Genomic DNA, 24,299 nt, shown 5'->3' on the forward strand with positions numbered 1-24,299 from the left:
CTTTGGCCGGTCCGCTGTAATAAAAAGGTTGGGGACCACTGCAGTAGGCCACTGAAACCCTTGACAGCCAATTATCCACCTGTTCCCAGCAGCTGAAAGCAATTTCATCAATGTGGGAGAAAGTCTTATTTAAAAGTCAATCAGCCAGTCACAGGGGAGAAGGACGCACATCTGTCAGTCAGCTTGGCTGACTCCCATGATCACAGTAAACTCTCTGAACAACAACAGCAGACATACCTGTCTCTATCCTTGATAAGATAAACAATTATTACCCTCACACTACAAACTATGAATGTTAAGTAAACATAGTAGCATCTAGCTGGAGATGAAATATGCAACAAAGTAAGAAAGAGAAAAATTGGAAAAATGTCCTTTTGACAACTGCTAAAAAATCTTTTGACAGAAAAATCTTTTCAATTATTTATTTATTTATTTAAATAAAAAGATTAAGTGAGGTTCCTGGGAGAGAATCATGATATCCAAAAATATCAGTAAAGGACCAGAGACTGTGAAAAACATCCATTATTATATATATTTTGACAGGGAATAATCTAAAAAGAGCATCTTTAGTGCTTCCATGAAATTAAATATACATATATTTTAGATTTAAGGAGTTAAAAACAACATTCCCTGTAAAAGAAAGGATAAAATAAAAAGTAAAGTCACAGTATTACGCAGTCAACTGCCTGAGGCCTCACGCTAACCTAAGCTCCTGGTTTTAGTTATTAGGTTCCCAACAAAACATGGACAGGTGCTTCTTGTAACTTGGCTCATACAAACCAACCACTCAATAAATCGTTGTAAGAGGATGTAAACACATGTCAGGATAAAGGAATTGGCCATTGTTCACCATTAGATGCATGAGTGACTGGACCCTAGGCTCTTCCATAACTGGGTCAAATGGACCCGCCTTAAAATCATTGTGTTTCAATCAATGTGCACACACACACACACACACACACACACACACACACACACAATAATAGAGTTTTTCCTCTCCACTGTTTCTACATGCATACTTTGTATGAGGGATTGCTGTAAAGTCAACGACACAATGCAAGGGATTGTCCATTGTCTCTACATGCTAGTGCAGGAGGAATATGCTCGGATTGCTTGGATGGAAACTTTTCAACCAATTTCAATAATAATCTGAACTTGATGCACTGATTGATAACTAGGATCAATTGGGATACATGATTGTATTAAAACAACTTTGCCTCGAGATGACGTGTTGTGAATTGGTGATAATGTAAACTAAATTGTACTGAATAAAATGACCGAGATTACTTAGCAAACATGTGCTAATCTTTCTCTATGTCTTTTTCACAGAGTACAAATACACACAATCATTGGGTAAAACTGAAGATAATGCCTAAATATATCAAATTTATTGTATAAATCTAAACATACAATATATGCTGCTGTCAGTCACACTTGAACAGAGTCAATTGTTCCAGTGAAATTCCACAGGAAATTAATGTGGGTCCTTCTTGACCCACTTATAGAGGGTTGGGGTACCAATGCTTAAACCTACATTTTGTCAACTGTACTAGGGGTAACCTCAAACTATAAATAGCAGGATGTTAAAATCTCATTTTTGCAAAATATCTGGATTATGAAATAACAACAGCTTGTCATTTTTAACTCACTTATGCTTTGAAGGGTAAATGATCTAAACTTTCAGAAAGTTTTGCCAATAAACTCTACATTTCTATAACTTCAAATGTGATCATAATTTAACAAGATAATTTATACATCTTTAAAGTATGGAGAAAAAACACTGGGTGGTGCATAGATGTGATTGTTTATTTGCATTGGAAAAAAAGGAAGTGAGATTTTTTTTTTTAAAAAGGGGTTGAGATTTAAGATATTAAACATATGAAGAGAATTTTTCTTATCCACTAATAACACTCTTCTTGTTGAAATTATTTTTTGCAAAAATATTTTGTTGTTTCGGAGCATAATGTTTCTCTGATAAGAAATGTGTTTCATTTACAGTGCTTTTATCTTTTTTCTGTATATGCTCAGTACAAAACGTTATAATATCAGTGGAACATGTTATTATTTAAACCAATAACCATTTCCTTCTTTATCTGTATCAGTGGTTATTTTTTTCTAATCAGACAGCAGATGAATTACAGATTCATATCAGGATTTTGACTTTTTATCGCCAATTATATATGAATCGTTAGATTCAGGTGACTTTTTAAGGCCAAAGGACATTGAGATAAAAGTAACTGCTTTACAAAGTTTGAATGAAATAACACACAATTTCCTCAGAATAACCTTTTGACATCGACATTACTGCAGTATGTTAAACTCTCCTGAGTAAAGCATGGACAAAATACAAGTAGAAAATTGAGTGTCTTGGCCATTTCAATTTAGTACTGCAACAATGCTTTACACATCCACTGTTTGCTCATAGAAATGTATTATTTTTGAGTCATAACATCCCATGTGTATCACAGTGCAATTGCAGGTCAGAACCAGAAATGACACCATCTACCTGATTCCTGCAAAAACACTTGTTTTTCATACTTTCTATTTGCTAAAAAAGTACATTTTACTACAATTTTTTACAAGTGGTCCATCACAATAGCAAAATACAGGTAGCAACTGCTTAAAATAAAGAGCTTTTATAAATCTCTGGTTGTGGGGAAAATCTGTACTCCTCTTAAACATTTCTCCTCTATTTTTTTCCTTTCTATACAATTGGATAAATGCATTTTTGGTTAATGATCTCACATGTGGGCTAAACGGCAAGCATGACTAAAAGAGACAAATTCAAAAAAATATTATATATCCCCTGAACTAAAGTAGACACATCCTCAGCTACTGCTTGTCATCTTCGAGGATGACTTAGTACTCTCTTCACTATGCATAGCACAATGTAATCCTCAAAGGTGCGAAATTGTGGTCAAGTCGTCAAGTCACGTCTGCAGGTTTGGTAAACAGAAGAAGATGAATAACTTTTCCAAAAGCAGCACTCCTCGACTGGGATTATAGGGGTGGGTTCACCATCAAAAATACATCCACAGTTAAAGTAGGCTACTGCATGAAACAAATCCAACACCAGGGTTGTTATCAACTGACAAGAATGGGAGAAGACGTGAGACAAGAAGACAAGAGATAAGAATCCAACAGTGAGCTGAGGAGGGAGTGTGTGTTAAATGAGTCATTTTTATGGTACAGAATTACAAGACAATCCCCCAAGTCAAAAAGCAAAATTAAGATGTTGTATCAAGAGTTTTTATTTAGAAATGCAAAGATTAGGCTTTTCTCTTCCAAAATATATTTCTGGCTTTCTTTGAGGTCTGACCTGCCAATTCCAATTTCAACCAATGCACCCCCATCCTCCTTCCCAAAAGACTATTGTAAAATGAAAAACAATGCACTGTGAATTCTTAAATGAAGGATATGGACTTGAATCCATTAAAATTGAAGAAATTACCAGATGTCCCTTCCTATTTAACCAGTGCATGTGCCCCTATTATAGAACTCAAGATCTCATCTTTGCACTTTGTATGTAGGGGTTCCACTGGCATCAACAAGCCACGACCTTCAGTTTACATTACAGCAGTTTGCAGACAAATGCAAACTGGCCAGGGCGAAAAAAATAAGGTCAAGGTTCTCAACTGGGAAAAAAATGGACTGCTCCATCCAGGTCAGTCAATCCCTGCCTTGAGCAGAGAAGTTCACAAGTGGTGTCTTGTTCACAAGTGAACGTAAGTTGCTGTTGTCATATCCCAGATACAAATTACTTAAATAAGCTTCTGTAGTAGGGTGGAAACAATTAGTTTTAGAGACAGCATGAGCTTCTCCACATCAATTGAGATTTTGGAGCTGAGCCTCTGCTCCTCTGCATTGAAAGGAGTCAGTTGAGTTGGTTTGTCCATCTAAACAGGATTTCTCCTGAAAGTCTCTCTTTGAATGTTTTTCCGGCAAGTACACCCAGCACCTGCTCAAGGAGCTACATCGTTAAGTTCAAAACTATTCATACCACTGCACTGGCAATGTAAGTCTAAAACTTTCTTTAAACTATATCCAACATATTTTGACTTAAAAAAATATCAACATTGTGTTGTCTGGACTTGAATCTCATCCCTGAAAATTAGTGGAGGAAACTGTAAATTAGGAAGATGATCAGAGGCCTTCCAAGGACTGGACCTGTTAGCACCCTTACCCAATCTTAAATGAAGACATGATAATGGATGAAGGGAAATTAACATTAATATTTTTCAACTGTCAATCATCATCAGAGTCAATCATGCGAAAATTGGATATTTCCTATCTCTGTTAATTATTTGGTGCATCTCATTTACCACAGCTGTGTATTAAACTACTAAGCTTCAAGCTTGCTTTCTCATACTCAGATAAAAAGTGAAACAACTAAGTACTTTTAAAAAATTACTTAATAAAAATAATATTCTTTTGGGATATTTTACAGGAATGTGAATGAATTTAGTTACACTCTCTCGTTGTAAGTAACATCCTTTAAACTGTTCAGATAAATGTTCCTTTGACGCCTTCTGGCTTGGGGCGTCTTTGTGCTGGAAGTGAGCTCCGATTGCAATTCATCACTGCAGGGTATATATATACTATGTCAGCATGCTTTGGAGGAGGTCGATATCCCGCCTAGGCAAATAAATATATTTACATTTATTCATTGGAAGCCATTACATGAACAGTGATTTGAACTCAAGAAATCACTTTCATCCTCTCAGTTCTTTCAAGCAGCCCGTAAGGTAAAGTTCCCCCCCAATGCAGAGACGGTCTGATGCGGGGATCAGAGGGCGACATCTGAAAGTAATGGCAACTGCACATCTAACACTTTTAACTGCACTGGATTCACCTTCTTTCAGCCTCAACGAGCAAAACTTCCCACCTCCAGGTAAAAATAGTAATGTCAACTTACCACCCCCGTGTCCAGTTGCTCGGTGGCCAGAGAAGGAGCAGCTCCGGTCAGAGGTAAAAAACACAAAATTGGCAGAAAAATCAGCATCTCCGGTGACATGTTCCTCATCCGCATGCGAAGAAGCAGAGGAATCATGATGCCCTATGACAGGTTGTTCCTGCTGGGCTCAAACAACAACCCCGTCGACTGCATCCACGGGATAAAACCACACGCCGAGACACTGTGAAAATGTGCCAGTTTACCTTACTGTGGAGCGCAAACACATAAAACACATTAAAACCGGTGGCGATGGGTGCGTTCGGGATTTATACAAGTTTGGTTTCCCTCAGAATGATACTTGGAGCCATCAACTAATGGGTCATGATCGCGGGAAAGGGCTCGATCCTTCTTAGATTAGTCCACTAGAGGTGAATATCCCAGCAGAGCGAGAGAGAGGGAGAGAGAAAGAGAGAGGCGCTCCACTCCTGTCTGTGCAGTCTCTTGCACTGAGGAACCACAGCAGCTGCGTGGGGCTTCGTCCCGGGCTGAAGGAGACCGCTTGTTGACGCGCGCAGTGAGGAGCGTAACCACAGGGGGAGAGTGGGAGGCAGGGAGGGGGAAGGGAGATCCAGCGCTTTTCTCAGCCACCCTGGAGACTGGCGAATTCCTGATGCGCGTCCTGAGTAATCTGAGAGTGTTGCTGGGGTTTACACTTGAAATTTGTCTGTGCTGTTCATAGTGAGACGTACATTTCAATTAATTTCAGTTCACACACAAAACAGACAGAAATCTCGGAGATTAAAAAAAAAGAGAGAAAACCTTTTGTTTTCTATGCTGTTATTTCTTTCTCTTTTCTCCAGATTGCATGTGATATCAGTAAGGAGAGGCATAGAAGTGTCTCAAAGGTGTTCAAACACCTTTGCCACGTCATAATCATAAACTTCAAAGTGCTTCAATCGGATATATCTTTGGCTGACAGGTAGATCAATTGCTAACTGAAGGGAAAATAATTGGTTTTACTTTTTTGGCAAATAAAAAGCTGAAATTCTATTTCCTAGAATGACCGAAAAGTCTCTTGGAGTATATGTCTACCACCTCATAAAATACGATTTTCTCAAAGTCTCACACTCAGAGACATTGAATGGAGTGTGAACATCAACCTTCAAGGCATAGAATCACAATTATATTTAGGTCTGGTTTTTCTTGTGCCATTCTAACACATTTACATGCTTCAGTTTAATCCATTTCATCATAGCACTGGGTCATTGTCCCATTTGAAAGGGGAACCTGTTTCAACTGTTTTTTGCAACCTCTGACAGTTTTTTTTTTTTTTTTTTTTTTTGAGAATGACCTGTTTTTAGTTCATTAACTCTGAGAAGCTCTCCACCTCTTTCCCCCTGATATTTCTGCTGTGCTCCTTGACCTTCATGATACTGTTTCTCTTCCAGCAAAACTCAAATACTTTCACAAAACACTCATATTTGTACTAGCATTACTAAACAGGTGGTTTCTGAAGGAAATGACTGCATTGGTGCTCATCCAGAGGGGTCAAATCAAAGGAGGCTGACAATTTCTAAAATCTTGAGTCTTTCTTGCATTACTTCGGAATTAGGTGCCACTTTGTGTTGACCTACAGAGTACAGAGTGTGCCAGAAAATCCAAATGATCCAACTTCCACACATTGAATGCATGTGGCTTTGGACTACCAAAATGTATATATTTAAAGGGGTACTAATTCTTTTTGTAATTTACAGTACATTTTTGTGATTATTTCTATCCACTTCCAGAAGTGTTTTGAATAATATTTACCATTTTATAAGTCAATACTGACAGCTTTAGGGACATTTAAAACCGTTAAACAGATTCACTCATCAAAAGCTTTAAAGGAAAACAAAGTTATTCAAGAATCCACAGGTGTCTTGCTGGAGCCTTTGGATTTAGAAGTTAAGTGCAAACTGACAGGTAAGGCTCAGAAACAAAGGTGAAATGCAAACTTTGAATAACATTGTTTAAGTCTAAGAGAAGCTGGTAATCCTCAACAGCTCTTATAGAACAGAGTGGAATCAGTGACCTTGTGGATGATCGACCGAGTTACTTGTTGTGGAGCAAAAAGTTCTGTAGATCCCAGAATGGCTGAACATGTTGATAGATAAAAGAACAAATTTCAGATCCTATAATATTTAACTTAAGGGATTCAACCAGAACTTTTTTTTTTTTTTTTTTACCAGAGTTCTTTCTCACGCAAGTATCTTTACTTTTGCCCTCTCTAAAGAAGAAAATTAACTTCCATGATGGAAAGCGTTACAGAAAGGAGGGCTGTATCATAGAATCATGTTACAGTCCTGTTGGTCATATTAGGAGCATCTCAATAAATTGAAATATCATTAAGAAATTTTTCTTTTTTTTTGTAGAATTCCATTCAAAACATGAATTTTTCATTACATTCACTGTGATGTACTTAATTGATTTGGTCATTTTGACCAAATGACTTAAAAAATATAAAAAACATTAAAAATTTGTGCAAAATTGGAATAAATAAATGAAAGATATATTTAGCATAGAAATGCCAGGTTATTGTCATAATATGGCCTACAATTATTGAAAACACAGCCAACTTGACATTGTCCTGCAGACGCCCACCATAAAGAGGCTAAGCCACAAAAGGTCACTGCTGAAGAAAGTGGCCTTTTACAGAGTGCTGTACCAAGCATATCAACGGAAAGTTGAGAAAAAAAAAAGTGTGGTGGAAGAATATGCACAAAAACATATTGATAACACAGAGAAAATAGGGTTATGAAGCAGAGACCAGAAGGGACTTCCAAGGAGATTCACAAATAGTGGCTTGAATCAATGCTGCCACACACAAGCACACAGCCAGAACATAACTTCATAACTTCAATAACTTCTGTTTTAAGCAACTGATGAACCAGAGACAATGGCAGAAGCTAGGCTAATGAGAATAAGACTGGCCTTATGTTTTATGTTAAAAGGTAATTTTTTAAGCTTAAAGCGAATGTTTTATTTTGTTTAGGCGTCAACGTCCCAGAGTCTGGAGGAAGAAGGTAATAGACGCATGAATCAAGTTATGTGAGGTGCAAAGAACTTTCTGATTTGATGAGTCATATAATCTGGCTCACCATTATCTCTCTTTTACTAACATGCTATTTCAGCTAGATATGCTGCAGCACTAACATGACCAGTTTTACATGCATTGATCAAAATCTAGAGGCCCTGGTTTGAAGTGAACTAAAAATTTGTACTGCATTTTCAGTGCTTAGTTAGGAAATGTAAAGCGAGATCACAGCCCAGGATGTCCAGTTTTTTAAAAAAATGTTAATGTTTTTATTTATTTTTTCATTCTTTTATTGTGAATATGTCAAGCCAATCAAGTAAAGATATTGGCTGCAACTCAGACTAGACCTAACCATGGATAATAAAAAGAGTTACAGTAAACAGAATAAAATATGCATTACAGCAGAAGCTGAGTCACTAAAAAGCTCTCTGAAATGCAAAGATGTTATTTTTCCGCATCGCTCATTAATTCTTTATCATATTTAGTGGACATCAGCAAAAATGGGACAGCAGGTAAAATCATATCAAAAAATATTTTGTATCAGATGACTTTTTTCTTCTTTACAGGAAAAAATAATTAGTCTAATTATTTTTCTTGCTTAGCTGTAAAATCCACCACATAATGGAAGTACACACTGTAATTATCAGCAATTAGAGCCACAGGCCTCTGCAGTACATTTTAACTATTTAACTAAATTAAAGAATTTTGATACACTTAAAGAAAAAAATTAAGAGAGAAATACTTGTAACTTATTGAGATCTCATCTCTGGTGTTCACATTTCCCTCTCAGCAGTCATTTATCACAGGAAGAAGAAAATCACATGAAAAACATGTTTTTGCTCAGCAGTGTTACTTTTTGCTGTGCTACTGCAGAGCTCCCTGCCTCAGTTTGACTGGTTTCGCAGCCACAACATTACGATAATTGTAGCATCTGAACATTGAGTCTTTCAGCATGCCTGCTGGCGAAAAAAAGCTTCACTTTATTCGCTTTCACATTAAGAGAAGGTCAAAAGAGCCATTTGCGCTTCTCAGCCTGCTGTGTGGGTCTTACCTGAAGTATTTCACAGTTTTCAGACTATTTTCCTTGCAAATTTTAATTATTGTCTTGGTCAGATTGAAGAAAAAAAAAAAAAACACCTTTGGCCAGCGTCTATGAGGGCTGGGTTGAGTTTTTGATGTTGTAGTCTATTTATGCTATAGTACAGCATTTTCTTTGTAGCACTTTCTGTGCAAAGTTCTTAGAGTTCTGGAAGTCCTTGTGCTATATGCTAAAATAGAAATATTGCCTTTCATGTATTTTTTAGCACAATATATTACACAAAGAATTCATATTAAGTCTTGGACTTGTATGTGCTTGATCATTGAAATGGAATTGGATTATTCTTGCTCACATTTTTAATTCATAAATCAGAAATTATTTAAAGAATACTAATTATGCTTCATTACCCATCTTATGTGTCTCAATGTGGAGATGTTGTAGGTTGCGATGCCGCAACATGTGAGGTAGCCTGTCACCTTATATTTGGAGAAATTGTGTTCTTTTACTATGCATCACATAATCAACATGCAATGTTGCAATTATGTTTGTAATAAGTATGTATTTTGAAGTTTTTACAAAAAAAAATCAGCTTTATTTTTGAAACTGAAAAAAGTAGTTTCTTTGAAGATCAATAAAAGGGGATGGACTCGTCCTATTTGGTCTTAACAACGTGACTGTAATGTTTCTTCATATAAATGAAAAGGCAGTACCATCCATTTCCTTTTGGCAACAAAACAATCAAAAAGAGGCTAGTTTTTAAAACTAAAGGTAAATATTTCCAGAAAATATGCATGTCACCAAACTCCTCTTTTCCCTTTAATTGAGTTATGACTGCCTATTAATGATTTAAGTGTTTATATCTTAAATAATTGGTTTATTAAATCTGTATTGACCATCTCTGACAGAATTAGTTTGAAGACACCAGGACAAATTCTTAAACGACAGTGGAACCTAAGAGCTTCTGATAGTGGAACAGATTTCAGCCATGTAAGAAACTCCAGCAACAAAAGTAATTCATCATACTTCATATCTACTTTATATATAGTCTTTGAGTTTAACTAACCATGTCCTATTTTAAAAGGAACAAAAAGTGGCATCTGTTCCCTCCATATGCCTTTCATTTTGAAAATCCAAGCACATCTGCTCTATCTGCACAGCTTGCAGAAGAATTCATACAACACAAAATTTGGTAGGTTTCAGATGCTAATAGTAGATTTGTTGACTGAAGTCTAACTTAAATAAACATTTAAAGTTGATTAGGCTTTTTTCAGAGCTTTGTTTTGTCCCAGTCTAAGATAATTGCAAAAAAAGTTATTGTTTACTGTAGAAATACAGATAAGTTTGTTATTCACTAGCTTGCATAAATTTAAGCTTTGAAATGTCTCCAAGCTTAAATTTAAACCCCAGGAAGATCTTAATTACTTTAACTGTGTGCACAAACTTTAGGCAAACTACTTATGTTCCCACAGATTTCAAAAAGTTTTAAAGCCATGTCAAAATCCTTTCTAAGTGTAAAATTCAATAATAGTAACCTCCTAGTTTTAAAAAACAAATGTAACAGTGATGAAGTCCTTCTGATGTATCTTGTTTGTCTTTCTAACCCCAGTGAAAGCCATACTGGCCTTTTTTGATCATGATATATTCCCAGACTCAGTTATAGCTCCAGAAAGTTTGCAAGTGCTCAGAGCTTCCAAGCATTAACTTTGCAATGAAAGCTTTATTGTTCCTCCTGTGGCTTCTCTCAGCTCTTTGTGCTAACTTTCTGTGAGAAGACTTTGCTTGAGGTTATATTTCATAATTCACATGTTCTTCCTTTTGAAATGAAGAGTAGAAGCCTAAAGGTGATATCATCAAGAAATCAAACAGTCCTAGACTGAACACTGATAAAAATAGGAATTAAGTCAACGTTGTTTGGTTACGTTTGACGTGCTTAATAGCTTTTCATATTCTTAGATTTTGGTGCATCCCAAGTAGACCTGTATTAAATCTGATGCAGACATTCTTGCTGCAGAATAAACTAATTGTTTTTGTAAACCTCAGATGCAACAGTGTCAAGCTAAAAAAATCAAATTTATCTTTTTTTCTTTTTTTTTTTGAAGCTCTTTAAAATTCAGTCGTCCATTTTCAAAGATTATTTTAAAAATTGTAATTATTTCAATTTAACTGGACTCTTCTGTCTTATGACACACCCGCCACTTCTTATAAGATCATCCATCCATCTATCCGTCCTTGGTCATCTATTCACATCCATCCTTGCAATGTCGAGGGGTGGGCTTGTCTCCACCAGAAGTCAATGGGCGCGACTGGCAAGATACACCCTGCGCAGGTCAGCCGTCCATCAAAAGGTCTTGTGAGATCAGTGAAGAGGAACTGATCATTGATTATGCTGCACCCTTTACTGGTACTGCTGACAACATCTTTTAAGCATAGGTCAGCCTTTGACTTTGTCAAACGACAGTGTCTTTGGACAGTTTGGCTTTCAGTTTAAGTTTAATTAGATTTTACCAGTCCAATTATGTCAGCAAGAAAATCATCACTGGGATTCCCACAGGGCAGCTAAATAGTTGGGTCTTTTCAGGTTAAGGTGAACCTGGTGAATAAACATACACAAACTGATCCTAAACTAAATTTTCTCTGTACTTATGATTTTGTATACACTGATATGAAACGAGGTGTTAAAAACTGCAACTGTACAGGCTGGAAATCACTTGTAAAAATGATAATTGTTTTAAAAAGCGACGCATCTAGATGTGTTGAAATGTACAAGATTTTATAAGTCAGAACCCAGAAGTCTCAAAGGAAAGACTGGCATTCTGATAATTACCATGCAGTCACATTGCCAGCATGTTTCAAAGCTAAATGTTAAAGCACTAAAAAAAGCATATTTTCTTCAAATGTCATTTCCAAAAATAAAAAAATAAAAAAAGTATATATATATATATATATATATATATATATATATATAATTTAAATCCCAAAAACATGCTTTGCAGAAACTTTGAAAAGAGATAAACTTGAGAAAGTTAAATAAATTAAAGAAGTTCAGTGACTTGCAAACCCCATTTTCTTTGTTCTTATGTGTAAAGGGAAATCCTAATGCCCACTGGACTGAGACGGCAATAAACATAGTTACAGAAGAAAGCATTCTGTTTCAACTGGAGTGAAATAGATGGCATATTTGAACTTTATAATCTCTTTGAAAAAGGATAGCAAACTCCAACCTGGAGCTTTAGGTATTCAATTTCCTTCCCATCACAAAAAGAAGAGGGCTGGTTCTTTTTTTTAAACATTTAATCCCAAACCAGTCCAGCAAATCCTGAAACAGTAAAATGTACAAATATTTTAAGCTAAATAAAACAAAAACATTCTCAATAAGGTATAAAGCTTACCTGCTTCTCACAATGCTGACTTACAACAATCTGTTATGCTTTCGTGACTTCATATCAAATTTCCCTTTGGAGTGTTTTGGAGGCATAAAACAATATTAAAGATGTCTGCAAGTGCAGATTTCCCTGACAACAGCACTTTTTAAATGAGAACTTTTGTTTAACATAGGAGTCAAAAACTGGCAGTCAATTAAAGCTGCGTCAAACAGATTGAAACGCCAAGTTGTATGCTGACTGTCATGATGTAGATTCATTCCTCTGAGACGGCAAGATCTGTGTTGCTAGAACATGATAGGTATCATTTGTTAGTCTGACTGTTTTATTGTCATCAAGAACCCGTTAAGTGAATATTATTAGATTTGTTGGGCTGTTCAGTATGGCCACACAGGCTTGCAGAGTTTGGAATTGGATTTTGTAATCATGCAAGCTCGGATACGTGTGTAAGAAAGTTTCCTGATGATGGTTTAGTTCGAAGGCAAACAATCAAGTCAGGTATGCAGGAAGGTTGTTGTGGATTGGATCAGGAGCAACTCTAATGACAATGTAGGTGATTCAACTTAACCATAATGTCATATAATTTCTTAACTACTTATGCAGGTATATGGGCCAGGTCATTTTAAACTTGCTGACAGCTGTCTTTGACATTGTGGATAATGAAACCATAATGACGAGGCTGGAGAAGTGAGTAGGCATTGATTCGGCTCTTCCCTGGTTTCTGTCATCAGTTTTAAATACAAGTTTTGTTGTCTCCATTAATGATTTTCATCTTTCCCTGTACATATCGAGGGTTTTCAACAAGGATCGATTATTTAGGTCTACACAGATTACAGTTTGCGTAATGAGGTCAGAATTTAACCACAAATGATTGTTTCATGATTATATTACACATGTACATTAAGTTTAACTAATCCCGTCACTTTTCTTTTCAGTGAAGTTGCCATCTGTCCACTCCATAAGTAGATAAGCTCTCTCTCTGCCAGGCATACAGAAGCAAAGTATAAAACACAAAGCATTTTGGAGTTCTGAAGCTCACAATATACTATCTAACATTTTCTTGGATATGTACAATTTCTATAAGTATGTCCAATAAGTATAAACAGCTTATAAATCTACACTCACTTGCAGAGAGGGCCTTAATTTTAGATTTACGTTTCATGCAACATACAGGTTTGAAAGGCTTACGAACGAAATACATGTTCAAGAAACAAATTAATAGTTGTATGATGTAACCTGAGAATCCTTAGAGATATTTGAGATGAGTTCCAGGATTATTGTGACCAAAGCAGACAATGAGGCATCTGCTGCAGAGGGCTGCCAATCCTATATGGGTATATATACCCAGGACTTGAGAAAAGATGATCTTTAGGTAAGTGCGACCCCAGGGAGCTGCCCTACACATGGAGGAGATAAGATGCACAGGGATGGGAGAGAAAACCAGGAAAATAAAACACATACAAGCAGTGACTATCACAGAATCTGCAATCAGAATCATGACAGACCCCGATGATATAGAAGGATAGAAGTATCACTTATTCTTATGGTTCAAAAGTACTGTTGCCAAGCTATGGAGGTCATGGACAGTAGTACTTGAGAATCTGAGGTGTGATTATTTTACTTGAAGAAGTGTTTCAATTACAGATTCCTTCTGAGTTTGCTTTTTAGGCAATTATAAATGCTTTAGATGATCAGATAATACAAAATGCATCATTAGTTCAAATAGAAAACACATGCTGCAATGGGAATATTGCATTGCTCCCTAATTATCATAACTATGTTTGCTCACTCTTCTCTGCAGAACTTATGTTTTGTGGCACAGCTGAGTTGATGATGCTTGAAAAACAAAAGTCCAAACTTACAAAATGCAGAAACCTTGAACAGTAATAAATGCAAGGAAATGCAAAGTGAAAGCAGGTGAGTCTAATCAGTAGGATGAAGAGCAGATGTGAGACTAAAAAAAAGCTGGACATCACAAACCAAATAGTAACTCAAAACATAAAAAAAATAAACAAAAAAACTAACTCATTGTCCTTAGTATTATTACTGCATTTCGGACATTGGATGTTTTTCGAAGCATGAATAGTGTTCAAAGTTCAAAGTCACACTACATGTGTTGGGGTTAAGATTTTGACTAGGTCATTCCAAAACCTGTGTTGTTTTTTTATTTTAGTTTTTGAGTCATGGAGGAGCAGTTCTCACCTTGTAACTTTCCATTAATGTAATTTTTGCACAGCGTCTCTCTTAGAATTAGACAGACCATAAATGTTGACGTTAGCTGAGTGATGAAAGCCATTTGTGCAGCACTTTCAATGTCATTCTGGGTTCTTTTGTAACCTCCTAGATGAGACATTTATTTGCTCTTAGAGTAATTTTAGATTCGATTCACCAGTTTGCCATATGTTCTTCATTTGTGGACAATGACTCACTGCTGTTCACAGATGCACTGGTAAACTTGGAATTGTCTTTGTAAACATTTCCAGACCGATGGATGCAAATAAATTGAATAAAACCAGTTTGATCATTGTGTAAATTTTTGCTCTATAATTTTGTTTAAATGACATGACACTGTAAAACTGTTGCATTTTTACTTAGGGCTCTCGCAATGTAAGATTCTTTAACCAGGCCCTGTCTACTCCTCTGGTCCTAATTGGATCCAAAACTTTTTATTTAAGACAACTAAACAAACACTTATTGGACAGTTTGAGCAAAACTTGTCTTGCACAGTGTTTGAGAATTATTATGGCGAAAACAGCTAACTATCTACGATCATAATAAAAACAAAGTACTTCCCCTTTGAAATGTGGCAGATATGTTTTCATATTAGCTTTGTCTTTGTTTAATGAGTAATGACATGGTGAAGTGTGCTTTATGCATTTTGTTAGATTTAAGAATTCTGTCAAGGAGGCAGAGGGTGTACTTTCTTTTCACAATGACTTTATCTGGGCCTGAATATAAATTATGGATACATTTCTTTAGGGATGAATTTACTTTAGCTGCTGAGGTGTTACCCCAGTCATTCCCTTTTAATTAATGACCATATTAATCCAATTACGGCTCACTTAGTAGATTTATAGCACTCTAATGTATTATTCATTATAGGTTACATTTGTCGTCAAAGAATGCAGGAGGTTTCAGCTGTGCCAGTAAGATTTTCATGTTTAATTCATGGAACACTCCAGCTGCTTGATTTTTCCACAAGATGCAGCACACTATGCAGTGTTTTCTGCAAACAGGGTTCTGCATGTGTGAAATGCATATTGATCTCGAGACGTATTTGTGATTGGTGGCAACAGTGCGATTAGACCCTTGATTAAATCCACAACAGCTAGAGTAGAGCATAATGAAATCTTAATGCTGGCCAGACAGAATGCTGCCTGCAGACATAGGAATTATAAAAAAAATATACATGTGATGGACAAGAGAATTAAAGAGGCTAAGTTGTGCATTCGATATGCGTGTCCTCTGTTTATGTTAAACAGGATAAAGAGCAATCCTGAAGGTCCTTCCAGCCCAGAAGCTTTGTATTTTGTCTCCTAGGTTTGCAAGTAGTTCATTGAAGCTGCCTGAGGCTCATCTACACCCCCTGAGGTAATCTTTTTTTTTTTTCTCTCAAATCACTTCATATGTTATCAGATATTTTTATTGATCATATTCAAGTTTGTCTTTTGGTCAAAACACAGCCCCTTTTTTGCATGTTGTGCTTTAATAAAACATATCCAATCTCAAAACTCTTTTCTATATGGTGACCCACTCCATGCTTTTTTTTCCATTAATAAGTGTCAGCACAGGAAGGATCGTTAGAGTTGCTTGGTTTCCTGCAGTTCCGCTGCACAGTGACCCTGAAAATCACAGAGCTGCACTACAGGGGATGATGCCAGGCAATGCATCACATGGGCTACGCTCTGCAGTGAGCTTTTTGTCTTCTTTGTTCATCTTCACTATTCCCATCATGTACTGCTCACAGATTTTGCAAAGACATACGCTGACAGGTTGTGTGGCTACATTTATCATTTGCAGTCGCTGTGGTGCTCAGATACCTCAAAAAAACAGAAGAGTTTGTAACTTTTAAATGTTCTTTTGTTTTTTGTTTTTTTACTGATATATATTCCTTACAAGTAATTTTTTAAAAACAACTGCAATTCAGTTCAGCTTACTTATAAACTGAACCCACATAAAATGAAACTGAAAGCTGAGCTGAGTTTCACAAGCAAAACCAAGGCCTGATTATTACCTGACCTGCAGATGAACTGCTAAACGATTGAAGTTGAACCTCTCTAACAACTGAAAGTTCTCAATAAGCAACACATCATTTAAATTTTTTTTTCTTTTTTTTTGAAAAACAGCTATTGACAACTGTTAGTCTGGAAAAGGACACAAAGCCATTTCTAAGAGTTTATGATTCCAACAAATCAAAGTGGGAACTCCAATCAACAACTGGAGGAAATAAGCAGTGGTGATGAACCTTCCCAGGAGAGGCCAGTCAACCCAAATTACATGACGAGCATGTCAGAGATTCAACTAAAGCCATAAAAACATCTGGAACAACATCTAAAACATGACAGCTCAGTCTTGCAATATTTAAAAGCATTCCCCTAATGCTTTATCCATGCTCTTGGATGATAATTGCAATTTTATGTGGGTTCAGTCAAAACAGAATCAACTTGTGACCCTATGTTAGTGGGTTAAAAGCCTCTCTGCTATAAAAATCAAAGTAGGTTTTTATGAAGTAAAATTCATGACTATTGATTTAAAGGTTTTCATTCTTCTTCTTTTTTTTGACCCATACTAAAATGCCTCTAATCAGGTGGGCACAACTGTTGACTTGGGCACCATTCAGAGCACAGATTGAAGTAGATTAATGTAAAATAGAGCTTTCTGACTTCCCAAATAACAAGACCCCAGCCTTCAGCTAATCCAGTCACAGCTGAGGTAGTTTGGCAGCACCCTGAGAAACCTGACACTAAGCCAAGTATGACATAACCTCCCACAATATTATATTTCCTGTCTGGAAACTTTCAGGGGTCTGTTGAGAGACCAATGGGTGGAAATTATGTAAAACAATATTCAGCAAGCATGGAAAACCGTTCAATGTTGGCTAGTGTTGAAGGTCAATATATCTCATGCATGTTTTGTCCTTGACCTCAAAAAGTTAATTTTGGGTTGGTTTTAGAAGGAAAGTTCCTTCTAGCTTCAACTGAAAGTTCATTCAAGCTTCAAGTGAAAGTTCATTCAAGCTTCAAATATTTTAACAATGCCTAATCAGTCTGCAGTTAATGATGTTTTGTTCGGTTTCAATCACACAAACAGTTTAACTGCAGCACACCAATTGCTAGAGTGAGGGTAAGAAAAGATTGTGGTGTGGTTTACAATCCAATACTTTCAGTTGGCATTCTCTAAGAAGACTTTGAAGCGTTTCCCTGGTATTCCTGTCCCACCAATGTGTCATAACAGTGCAGTGCTTTCAATCTGAAACTTTTGCAATTAAAAAAAAAAAAAACAACAAACAAACCTGAAGGCAACATTTTTTTCCACCCATGGCCAACTTCTTCTGATTTTATATATAATTAGTTCTGTGTGTTTTGCGTGTATTTTGTTGTGGCATGCAGTGGATTTAAAGGATTTCAGTTTGACAGGCTTGCACAGTTGCGGGTGGGGTGCTGGCGCCTGCCTTCAAACTTAAGGGCAATTCAGAATCTCTAATTAATCTAAGACATATGGTTTTGGACTGTTGGAGGAAATCACAGTAAGATGAGACCTACTAAAAACGTTTTCAGCCAAAACTGAAGTCTATGACCACTGAAACAAAAGTTCATTTTGAAATAAAGAACCATGTCTAAGTAATAATATATAATACATGGAAAATGAAGAATCCTTTGACTTGAGGTTTCATTATTGTACAATCCTAACCCATAATAGACCATTCTAATTCATTCCTCATTGTAGTGTCAGATGCTGACTAAGTAATTACAGACATAAGTGAAAGAAAATACCTCAATTCCTAAAATAAGTTCTAGCCATTTCCCTTGTGGCTTTACAAACCAAACACAGTAGACCTTGTGTTCAACAAACCAAAACTCACTCTTTGCAAACCAGTTGTTTAAAACAATGACATATAATGGTTCTTCAAATTCTGAAATTAAAATGCTCACAATGAGTTTTATGGCTGCAAAGCATTAAGAGTAAAACCTCTGCCAAAAAGAAAAAAATATTAAAGATTTTTGTCTACATCTAACACTTGGATGCACAGTGGAGCAGATATCAACCCTATTGCCTCCCAACAAAAAGGTCCCATGTGTGAATTCCGACTTGCTGCTTTTTTGTGTGGAGTTTGCATGTCTCCAAATTTATATGTCATTTTTCCACCTACTGCAGCTTCAGTTCTCTTTACAAAATCATGCATAATAGTTAGGGTAACTGAGCACTTTAAATAGCTTTGTGTGGTCTGTCCATGTCAAAGCTACAGTATGTAGCTTTCACACACACACACACACACACATATATATATATATATATATATATATATATATATATATATATATATATATATATATATATATATATATATATATATATATATATATATATATATATATATATATATATATATATATATATATATATATATATATATATATATATATATATATATATAAACTCACTGTTATGAACATTTGGTATTAGACAGAAAATCTGTCTCATTCCATACCAAATAAAACAAAATGAGCTTGTCTGCCTTCTCAGTGCTGAGTAGAAGAAAAATAAAAAAATCCCAGCCAAGAGAAGGCTAGACAGCACGGGTGAAAAGTAGTTTTCTTGTTTCCCTGCCATTGGCACATTTACCAGCACATTCTAGAGGTTGATTGACAGCGCTAAGACACTCCTCCTGGATCTGATTGGTTGGTTTTGGTCAGAAGTGGTGCATTTCTTCAGATGGCAATAGAAGCTCAGAAAGGAGGTGGAAGAGAGATCTTTTTGTAGATTATCTGCCTCACATTATGCTGTCACAACATAGTGACAGTTTTAACACATTTCTAAAAAACATTTTTTTAAATAAAAGGTGCATACTACACAGCTTTTTTGAGGTAATAGTCAATGAATAGATGAATCTCAGAGATAGTGAGCTATCGTCTCAAAACATGCTACAGGTAGGAGCAGATTGTTAGAGAAATGATCTATAGCTAGTAGATCTGAAGTACAACCTTCATTAAATATTAGGGTGGCAAGTACTATCCACTTGCCATCAGCCTGTGATTTTGTCTGGTGAAATAAACATAAGCTGTTTTAATGAGCCCTAGATCAGACGATGTATGCTTTGAAGGTGACACCCTTGATCTATTTATAAGAGGTTTATTTGAAAGAAAAAAGAAATAGTTCTCACTGGCAGTTCTAAACCAAATTTATCAGAGGGGCAGTGTTCTTTTTATTGGGGCAAATATCAAAAGAATGAACCCCCTGACAGAGTCGCTTGCAGATCCAAACTTTCATGAGGCAGCCCTATCTATGTTAATACTTCAATTTTTTTTTTTCCTGAGTACATCAGATTTGATTTAGTCAGAATTGCTTAGGATAGTTTAATGTTGACATAATCTAAGTAAAAAGACAGCATTTATCATTCAGCTTTTTGTAATAATGGCCTAATATTTGATTACTTTTTCAGATTACCATATTTTAATGAACATCTTCGAATTTTAGCATATTCCATTTTACTGTTTGATTCCTCTCTAAAATTACATAACTAAAGAAATCTGTGCAAGTGAACAAACGTCAGAGCATTCACTGAAGCTCAGGAGGATGAGGCACAGTTCTTGTTTTCTCCACATCTTATTTTTCGGAGTCCCGACTGTGACTGAGAGGGTTTCTCATTTGGATAAATTATCCATGATAATGATCAGTGAGATAAGAGTGCACAACAGTCATCCTGTATCGCTAATACATGTCAGTCATTGCAAGTATGTTTGTAGAAAACAAAAGATTTCAGTGACTCATGACAAAATATTGTTTCAGCTGTTAAAAAATTTGTTACTTCATACACATTAGGCTGTTGTCAGTTTGCATCACACTCATTTTCTTTTTTTTCATGCAAGACATACACTTTGTTGTGTCAAAGTATTTCAATTAACACAGGGTTAGGATGAACATAACCAGGTCATCGGTGCAGCCAATTAACCTCAGACAAAGCTCTTACAGTGAGATCTATAATGTTCTCACTTTCTTTCCAACTTTTAAATTACTAAACCTATGGGTTTTAACAGAAGCTTCATCAAACACTATTCTACCTTTGCAAGTCCTGGAACAGTTTTGTATGTAGTAGCAACAATAAAGTACACATTTCTCTGTGCAATTTAACTTGAGTTATAAAGCAGAGTTTATTTTCTACAGGCTATGTAAAAACAAAATACATCAGAGGGCATAAGGGATGTCACTGTATGCACACTATTTTATTCAATATTTCTTTTTTATATATGTTTTTTAGCCAGTTGCACCTGTTTCTCATCATTGTTTTCTTTATAATTATCTTTGTTAAGTTTCGTAGATTTTAACCAAAGTTGATTAGCTTAAATTGACATAATTTAAGAATTCGTAAATATGCACCTGTTTTTAAAATATTGTCTGTGAAAAAATTATTTACTAATCCACAAATGTGGCTTATTTAGTGTATTTATTATATATTGATGTATTTAAATGAGTATTTACATCTGCAACTGCCATTTTATGCTACAGGCATTTTTTTTTTTTTTTACCTTTTTGAATATTGAGTTTCTTGCCTCTTGTAAATGGATCCTTTAAGGTAAATGTATCTCTTTGCTGATTACTATTTGGATTCATCTGGCTCTCCTCTATTACTACAGTACACAATGGATCAACCTAAGGGATTGCCGTGATTGGACTGTAAATGTTTTGTTTAATCTAGTAAGTGCAACCTTAGGATAAAATGGTGTTAATAGGAAATAGTTCTTAGTCCTATGCATTTCTGTAAGTGGTAAAACTTTCTTAGGTATTTGTTATTCCTCATGAGAACAGGACACCTGTGTTCCAAATGTTTACTCTTTCTTGTCTATAAAGTAATAAGGTAATAAGGGTTCTCCAGTTGTTTCTAAATTTTGAACACTACTTCAGTGCCACAGTAGCTCATAATTATGTGTCAAGTTACTTGTCACGTAAACCCCAATGCGGTACACCAGCATGCCTGCCTAAGAGTGAGATGATAGAGAGCATTATTGTGATGTTTTTGTCTGAAAACACACTTTAATTATTACAGTCTCTCTTAATAAATGTGACATTAAAATTTGACACAAATTGGATTTTGGGTTTTACACTTTATGCTGTTTTGCATCGTCTTGCATAATAAATTACCACTATGACACATCATGTCACCACCTAAACACAAACATTTAGAAAATGACTGCTTATGGAGTTGTTACGTGAGTGTAAACAATTCAGAAGAAATGCTGACCCAATCTACCTAACCCTAAAATCAAAATCTGACAAGGGTATGAATACATATGGGCTCATGCACTTAGCACACTGCAGCAAATACATCAGTCCATTATTTCCAGGGGAAAAAACAATTATTTCAATTAATGAGATGAGTTTATGTTCTTCCAAGGTGAAATATTAAGATATGGATTCAGTTTATTATGGCTCAACTTAGTTTGACTCGTATTACTTATCGCTCATAAAATTTCTAATTTCACCCTTGCAAGGTGTCCACTGTTTTGAATGTTAAATGTTACCTCAAGTATAAAAAACTGACTCCAAACACTCCTGTCATTGAGGTTTACAACTGAATATGAATCTGCCATATCAAAGTCCTTATTTACTTAACACTCATGGGTGATATAAATCTCTTTAAAGTTTGCAAAGCTTTGGCCCAACTGACTGGTCAGAGGTCCGACAGTGAAAAATGTCTTGTGCTTGCCTAATCTGGTTCAGCACTTCTGTTCTTCCCTCACTGGATTTGTGAATCCTTTGTGCATTCTTGGAGAAAATGAGAACCTCTGAGGTGTTCTGCCAACATAATTGTGCTTTCTATCTATTTTTAGCCATGCATTATCACTCTTAGCCACTCGTTTCTAATATTGTCATAAATTCTCTTAGTATTTTTCCACATTTATATTTTGTCAGACAGAAATCTTTTCTATAGCCCATATTCGATTTTATATTGCTCATAAGCTGCGCCTCATTATCTGGTTTCTATACACTGAGCTGCTACAATATCATCACATGTACACACTTTAAACATTCAATTTCAATCTTACAGTCTGGTGAAGTTCACTCAACCTTCTGCTATTCACTCTCTCTGCTTTATATTGTTACTTTAATCCTTAACCATATCTCCCAAATAATAGGCAGTTTACAAGGTAATAAAAAAAAAAAGTCACACTCATGTACCGTTTCTGTTCCTGGATAACAAAGAATAATAAAATTCAAACTAGAGCTTTCCACTCAGGGGTTTGAAGCAGTATTAAGATTAAAGCCAACTTTATAATTTAGTCTGAGGATTGATTTGTACGAATAAATAAGATCAGCATATGAGATGAACAGACAGACGCATTAAGAGTAGAAAGATTGGGCAGCTTTCTTCCAGTGGCAGGGTGGCTTTCTTCCAATCAGATAAACAGAGATGCATTCCTTTACTGAAGTACCCTCTGGCAAAACGCTGTACTACATCCACAGTACCTCAAATGTGCTTAATAGTGCATTAGTGATAATATAAAGACTGCAAATGTGATAGAACATAATGAAAAATATTCTGTAAGTACTGACAATGTGAAAAATTATGTTTCTGTGCATTTGTCTGTGCAAATACATATCTTTGTTTTGCAATATTTCACTGTGGGATTCCAGTAATGTATCCACTTTTGGTAGGCGTTTTTTCATCAAGACCTCAAATTTTTGGTCTAGGCTGTAAAAGATTTCAATTTGACCTTTGGCAGCTGAATGCGAGATGCATTTTTAGAGATCTTTATGCGTGACGGAGGGAATAAAAAGTAATTTTCTAAATTAGCGCTGTCTTTTCTGTCTGCTCCGATCAGTCTTACGATTCTTCTCTGACATTTCTAATTAATCACGTATTTCCATAACCAGAGCTGCAAATGCCACCAGCGGTCACACTGTTGTCAAATCAACAATCCTAACAGCTTTTCCACCACACTAATTTTTAATATATCAGTGGCTAAAGTCCCAGTTGTACATGAACTGCATTTTACACATTACTACCACATGATTGGCCAATTTTAATGTAGCAGTCAGACCCTATTTTCATGTTCAGTACAACAGATTATTGCTCAGTAAAGTCTTCAGTATTAGTGCTCAGACTAAAACGATATTTTATATTGTCCAATCAAACAAATCTTGAGATACATTTACATTGAACTGAACAAAACCTTCAAGAGTTTTTTTTTTTCATATATGGTAAAAAATAAAATGTTGTACATCATACACTGATCTCATAGTCTGAAATTAAATTAATCAACATCACACAAAAAACAGAAAATGTAGCTTATGCACCAAAACCCCACAATTTCATATCTGCCAAATTGACGTTTTGCCACAGGTTATGGTGTGTTTTATTCTGTCATTCTTTTTCTTTCCACCATCATGCACCCGTTTGCATCATCTATTATGGCCTCATATATCTGCCCCACATGTCAGATTGTCATCATCATTCTGCCTCTTCTCTGGTCTGTCCAGCCATGAATTTGAATGTAGTATTCAAAGAACTCACTTGGGTTCCTTAAGTTAAAGCATTCTTTATTCCATTTGCTCAGTTAAGACTTTTTCTTTATTTTTTAAATCCTACCCTGACTGTCTACATTTTGATTCCTTAGTCATTGTGACTTTACTGGTTTAAATACTACTAGTCCCTCCCCAAAGTATAAATTAGCTTGTAGTTCTCATTGTTTTATT

At 35.8% G+C, this 24,299-nt stretch overlaps 1 protein-coding gene across 2 annotated transcripts in view; it reads right to left on the bottom strand.

Annotated features, from left to right (window-relative positions):
• The window catches only part of LOC122819532 (matrix metalloproteinase-17-like), a 146,693-nt gene that overhangs the window by 71,256 nt on the left and 51,138 nt on the right, over positions 1-24,299 (bottom strand). Inside the window, exon 1 of one of the 2 annotated variants that reach the window (XM_044096313.1) lies at positions 4,916-5,418. The exons of the other annotated variant lie outside the window; for it this stretch is intronic. Coding sequence (XP_043952248.1) covers positions 4,916-5,050 — 135 coding nt within the window. The 5' untranslated portion in view covers positions 5,051-5,418. Of the gene's footprint in view, positions 1-4,915; positions 5,419-24,299 lie in introns of those variants that run through there. 2 annotated transcript variants of the gene reach the window in all.

Source organism: Gambusia affinis, linkage group LG17, assembly GCF_019740435.1.
Source record: "Gambusia affinis linkage group LG17, SWU_Gaff_1.0, whole genome shotgun sequence".
NCBI classification, from domain to species: domain Eukaryota; kingdom Metazoa; phylum Chordata; class Actinopteri; order Cyprinodontiformes; family Poeciliidae; genus Gambusia; species Gambusia affinis.